Source organism: Anopheles darlingi, chromosome 3, assembly GCF_943734745.1.
Source record: "Anopheles darlingi chromosome 3, idAnoDarlMG_H_01, whole genome shotgun sequence".
Classification (NCBI taxonomy): domain Eukaryota; kingdom Metazoa; phylum Arthropoda; class Insecta; order Diptera; family Culicidae; genus Anopheles; species Anopheles darlingi.
Window position 1 is genome coordinate 39,257,439 of NC_064875.1, and position 6,000 is coordinate 39,263,438.

At 46.9% G+C, this 6,000-nt stretch overlaps 2 protein-coding genes across 5 annotated transcripts in view; one reads left to right on the forward strand and one right to left on the reverse strand.

Moving 5' to 3' along the window:
• The window catches only part of LOC125957710 (HIV Tat-specific factor 1), a 47,249-nt gene that overhangs the window by 39,166 nt on the left and 2,083 nt on the right, over positions 1 to 6,000 (forward strand). The window contains exon 3 of the mRNA XM_049690581.1: positions 5,927 to 6,000. This exon is cut by the window's right edge and continues 93 nt beyond it. Within this exon, the coding sequence (XP_049546538.1) occupies positions 5,927 to 6,000 (74 nt within the window). The remainder of the gene's footprint in view (positions 1 to 5,926) is intronic.
• The window catches only part of LOC125957713 (uncharacterized), a 68,544-nt gene that overhangs the window by 29,112 nt on the left and 33,432 nt on the right, over positions 1 to 6,000 (reverse strand). The gene's annotated exons all lie outside the window — the stretch shown is intronic.

The following is a 6,000-nucleotide window of genomic DNA, read 5'->3' on the forward strand; positions in this document are numbered from 1 at the left end:
ATCGTTCCATGAATCATCATCATCATCAGCATATCCCGGGGTGCGCAGGTGCATGCCGTTGTTCGATTATTCATCACCAACGGGGGCTTCCTTCGCGATGGAAGGAAAAAGGTGAAGAAAGCAAATGAATACCTGGGTCACATGTTACAAAATCCTGCGGGGTGCGGGGGATTTGGGTCCCGAATGTAGGACAGCAGTCCATCTAGAATGACGTAGCACGTCCCCGGTGTTTTGGTAACCCTCGGTCTTGAGCGCAAAGTTCAATCTACTAGCAACACATTTTGTGTTTGAATCTAAAGCGATCATACTTCAAATTGTTGTAAGGACGGACACACATTTGCCGTATGCCCCAAAAAACACATGTCGCGACACATCCCACTGGCTGGCTGGCTGGCTGTCTGGCTTTCCCGGTCCACCGTCTGGAGGCAAGACGATTTTCACGCCAAGCAAATTGTTATTTTACTCTCCCCTCGCAGGGATGCTCATTCCGTTGATCGCAGACCAGCGGCTCGACGATGATCGTCGTTGTGCTGATGGAGAGAGCGCCAGAGCGAAATTGTCTAAATCAATATTTTGCCAACATAAATTTTGTGCCGGCACCACCACCTACTTTCGAGCGCCGTCGAGAGCACCACCACCCACTGGTGCGGGTGGTGCGATTCATCCAGGATTCTGTGCCACCCCCCCCCCCCCCCCCCCCCACTTGGAGGCCTGTGTGACTGTTTTATGCGTTTCGAAATGAAATGTTTTGTTCCTGCCAATGGTGGTGCCGCTGCTGTACCCGGTGGTACATACCGGACATCGGAAAATCAACAGAGAGCAGGAAGAGCTCTGGTCAACCACAGGGTGTCCCATAAAAAGTGTTAAAATGTTCAAAAAGTATTGATATTGGAGTGAATCTTTTTTCAAGACTTATATGATATCAAGAGTGGTTTTGTTGTATTCGTCAGAGTCATACCAAATGATATATAAAATGTTGTTTTGTAGCTGATGTTTATCCAGTAAAATTAAGTACTATCAAGTACTATTATCCAGTACTATTAAGTTGAGTTAATTCTCGCGACGATGTGTTCATATCACAGCTTAAACCCAAAGATATTACAGAGAATGAAGATTGTTGCTCTTTACGAACCATCCCACATGTAATTATAATGTTTAGAGCGTCCAATGGATTGCAAAAGTCCTAGATAAAAAAAAAAACAGCATTAAAACGAATACTGATGTCTGGATAAATAAGTTAAAGAATTATGATACACCATGGGATAAATGTTGAAATAAACAAACATGGTTGACGGGAAAAATGAAATTTTGGTCTACACAGTTTTGAACTAATCGTTAGAACTCGCTGGGCTTTTCAATATGGACATGTTTTTAGTAATGGCCTGAGATTCCAATGATATCAGTGCTGGTTCGCTGGCAGCTTCCATCAGCTTTTCAGTCGAAGAACTATTTTACAAATATACGTCCTATAGATAGATCATATTTTATCTTCCTATGAGATAGATCCTATTTATGTTCCTATTAGATAGATTCTAAAGAAAGATGAAGCAATTGAAAGAGTCTGTTGATTTTGTTGCCTCAATACAGCGATTTTGCTGCTCTCGAAAGGAAAGTTCTTCAATATTATCCTACAATATTTAAGTACTTAATGGATATAAAAGATTTTTGCATTGTTTTTATGAAACACCCTGTAAATGTGCTCTCAGCCCCAGCGGCAACGTGGAGCGGTGGCAGGATGTGGCCTTATGTTTTCACTTAAATTTTGTTTGATTTAATCAAAGAATGAAACTCGCATCTGAACCGACTCCGACTCAAAGTACTACACACAACGTTCTAATGAATGTCGTTTGAATAAGCCGCGCGATTTCGCACAAAGTCGTCCCCGTGGTCCTCGTCGTCGTCATCATCGTCGTGGGGATTCGCGGAAGTATTTGAACGATTTGCTTAGCTAATCTAACTTTTGATCGAATGCGCTGCTCACTCACTGCTTCTGCTCTCTGGCGAGAACGGACGAATAATGGAAAACAAATAAACGTGTGCGGGCTCGTTCATCTGGCGGCGGTTTGTGTCTCCTGTCCACCACCACCACCACCACCACCACCCAGATGTGGGAATCATAAATTTTGAAATAACTGCGCAACGGAGGTTGGGGGGGAGAAGGTTTCATGCGCCCGATGTTTTCGCTTTTCCGGACTTTCCGGCTTGTGTTTATTATTTTAAATTCGCCAACCATTGCCACCACGGGAGGATGGGACCACAGACCCCCTGGGATGGCCTCGAGAGAGAGTGGTAGCTGTTTTGCCCGGCGGAATTAAGCATTCATTTCGGTTTCGATCAAAAGCAAGCCAAAAAGGACGCGCGTAGTGTAGTGATATGGGTCGATGGTTTTCCCAGTTTTTTTGGTTTTGGTTGTAATTTCATGGAAACCAGACAGTGGTGTCCATGCTTCATTACGGTAAAGTGTTGATAATTAAATTTCATCTCTCGCCGTTTCAGGCGCGCTCCATCGAATGTGCCTTTTTACCGTTTTTCATTTTGGCTGCGGATCGATCTCCTGCCCACCACCGGAGGCCATCGTGTGCGAAATGGTAATGAGGTGCAGAGCATAAGGCGGCTATCGAACAACAATGGCTGGCTGAATGGTCTGGCCTAGGGATGGAGTAGACCGCCAATCATCACCCCGTGGTTGAAGTGCATCTCCATCTCCACTCGATCGTGTGGGCCGCCGCCGCTTCAGTTGATTACAATAATTTCGTTCCGCACTCGAGGATGGGGGAAAGCTATGTGTCTCGTGTGATTTGCATGATTGCTTGATTGTGACCATCGGGTGAGGTCATATAGGTGCTTCGATAGCCGGTAATAAGCATTGAAACCGAGCGACCAAGACACACTGAGGGGAGTTTTTGGTTAAACATAACTTTGACATCGGTGTTGTGGATTCGAATGGGATACCTGGGAATGATAAACCTTCGAATCATTAATATGGACAGAGAGCGTTGGGTGGTCTGCTGCAGGTGAAGGCTTCCGAATTACGTCGGCATTATCATTTATGGTAAACAAATGGGGGGAGGCCATTATACATTCGCCTCGTGGAAAGTGCTTCTCGAAGTTGCGACAGAAACATTCACCATTTTATCAATAATTTTGATTGCGGTTCGATATTAAAAGGAAAAAGATTGAATTGTATCCATCGTCACCATCAACACGCGCACCCTTCTAGTGTGGGCGCAATAAAAAGGGAAATGGAGTTGCGAGACTCCCCACTCGATACGCACTCCACTCCACTCCAATCAATGGACAAAACAGTCGATGATTCGGTTGGCGGTTTACCCCGTGATTGTGATCGCAGCATCACCTCTTCACGACGGCACACCGCAGTCATCTCATGATGAATTGGCCATTTATTACATTAAGCTTTTTATGCTACCGAAACCTATTCATCTTCAAACCGCCCGTAACCCTCGCGATCCGACGAGCAACGATCGATCGAAAGTGATCGTTCGAAACAGGGAAAATCTCGCGCCGCCCTCGGCTGTCAGGTCAGGTGAACTTATATACCCAAAAATGGGTGTTTTGACAGGTTCAGTGCTCCTATGGTTGAGCATTAAGCAGTGGCCCGACCGGCCTCGCAGGGCACGCAGCAGTGAAGGTCGCCACGTCATGTTTGGATTGGACACGATCAATCAAAAAAGCGATCCCGTCCAGCCTCCGTTCCGAAGAAATGGGTCCAAAAGGTTTCAACCCTCCCGGCACGGCACAACCGGTCATTCTTCTGATCGACGATCAAACGACGATCCGCAACCGAACAAAAACCGAAAACCTTGTGCCCGAAACATAGCGCCTGTTCCGTTGGCGCACGGTAGCAGCAACATGCTACACGCACCGCCGGTCGCCGCGCGGCATCAAATTACCGCGTACGCAATGCTGACATTTGATCTTGTTTTGTCTCGAGAGCGAAGAAGCAGGAGATGAAGACACAGAGCGCAAACTCCGTCCGTCCGTCAACTGACTGGCATCTCTAACCGGCAGCTAACCGGCTTGACCATTGATTAATTGAAAGATTTATAGCATTTAAATACGATCAATTCGTGTATGGAGAGGATGGCCACCGCCTGGTTCCTGGTTGCACGTCACCGATCGTCGTCGTCGGCAGGTTCTTTGGTTTTAATATTAGACAGATTAGAACAAATGTGATGTTAATTGCACCCCTCTCATCGTTACGCACATTACGCCGTAGAGGTAGAGAGCAGAAAAAAAGTGTGAAATTTAAAGCATTTTAATTTTGCTCCGATCCTCTCGACCTTTGCACCACCATCCCTTCTTCAGACTCGATCACCGCCATTCGAGAAAGGCCGTTCGAGACTGTGCCAAGAAATGCCAAACAGCTTCTTGGCAGCATCATCCTCTTGTGTGGTTTGATAAAATGAATGATCGTTGTGAACGTGTAGTGCTCGAAGTAGAGAGGAATGGGAGGCTTGCCAAGATCGAGGATTAGACCGACCTCGACGATCTTGACATCCCATGAAGTGTTGTGTGCATGTGAGTGCGTGTGTCTATCGTGTCAAATCGATCGTTTGTTTAGTCTGTCTGCATTTCTATTTCTTACCATGAATGGATGGAATAGAACGTCATTCACTCGACCCGCGGTTGGGGCTGTTGCATCTTTCCGCATCTGTTCGTTCGATCGACCGCGACCGGTCAAGCTCTAGAACGGTTGTTTGTTCCATTAGTCACTCCCCAATCGTCGATCACTGGCTACTGGGGTGCAGTTCTGAGAGTGCATGCATATTGGAATTTGGCCAAATAGCTACTCACATCTCGTGTCGAACGAAGTAGCCCGTTGCGAGATTTGCAAATCTGACAAATTGCCAAGTGAAAGTTGAAAAGTCCAACCAAACGGACCAATGACTCGGCACGACCATATGTGGCACGGTTCGGTGTCCTTGCTTAGCGCCAGCGTATTCCGCACGATGTCGTCGATTAATCATTTGCCAATCAGACGGGTATCAGCGTCGCCCCAGTGATGCCGTGTATCGATCACTCAATTTGCGCAACAAAACAAATAGAGGAGGAAACACACAACGCAACGCAACCCGCATTTCCTGGGCCACTATTTACATTGGTATCTCAACCTACTTTGGATAGCACGATGGATGGATGGATGGATGGATGGCGCCAAATAACCTTCCCTTTCGCCGGGTCGTCTGCATCGGCCAGCATCGATCGGATGGGGTGCAAATATTATGAAAGACCTGCGTGCGTGCGTCTCGTCAAGGGGAGTCGTGTGTAACGAATTGATTTCCTGATGAAACTAACGCCACAACCACCTCGGGATGCATCCCCCTCACGGGGTTTGTGAGAAGAGGAGCGTAAGTAAGGAAGCTGCTACTATCGATGCTGCTGGTCTCTGGGTAAAGCGATACAGGTCACGTGATGACGATGATGATGACGATGAGCGGAACGAGTGGAAAGGGCAAAACAAACCGAATGAAAGTATCAATATTTGCATTGCATTTAGCGCTCTCTCCCTGCATCCCGGGGTCGAATGCAGCACAACATAACATGCACGCTAACTGATGACCGGATCGGAGTGGTGAAGCGCGTGTGCCATATGGTCTGGTTGCGTTCCCCCTTCTTGATAGAGCTCCACTTAAGCGTTATTTGTAATGGAAATCGTTTGCGTCTATTTCCGCTAACTGCCTTGCATACACACACACACACACACACACATTTGCTGGTGATCAATGACAGCGTCATGGCACTGTAGCCCCAACGGCATGCTAAGTGCCCTCTCTTCTGCGATACCCGGCAATGGCATACTGTGATGTCGGCAACATAATGTTTCACTATGCGATAGTTTGACACACTTGGATTTATGCGTTTCGGTTTCATTTTAATTCCCTTCTCAATCTCTTTTTCATTGCAGGTCGAATCGGTCGATCTGGCTCTGAGCATACTGGACAATTACGATGTGCGTGGTCACAAGATTAAGGTGCAGCG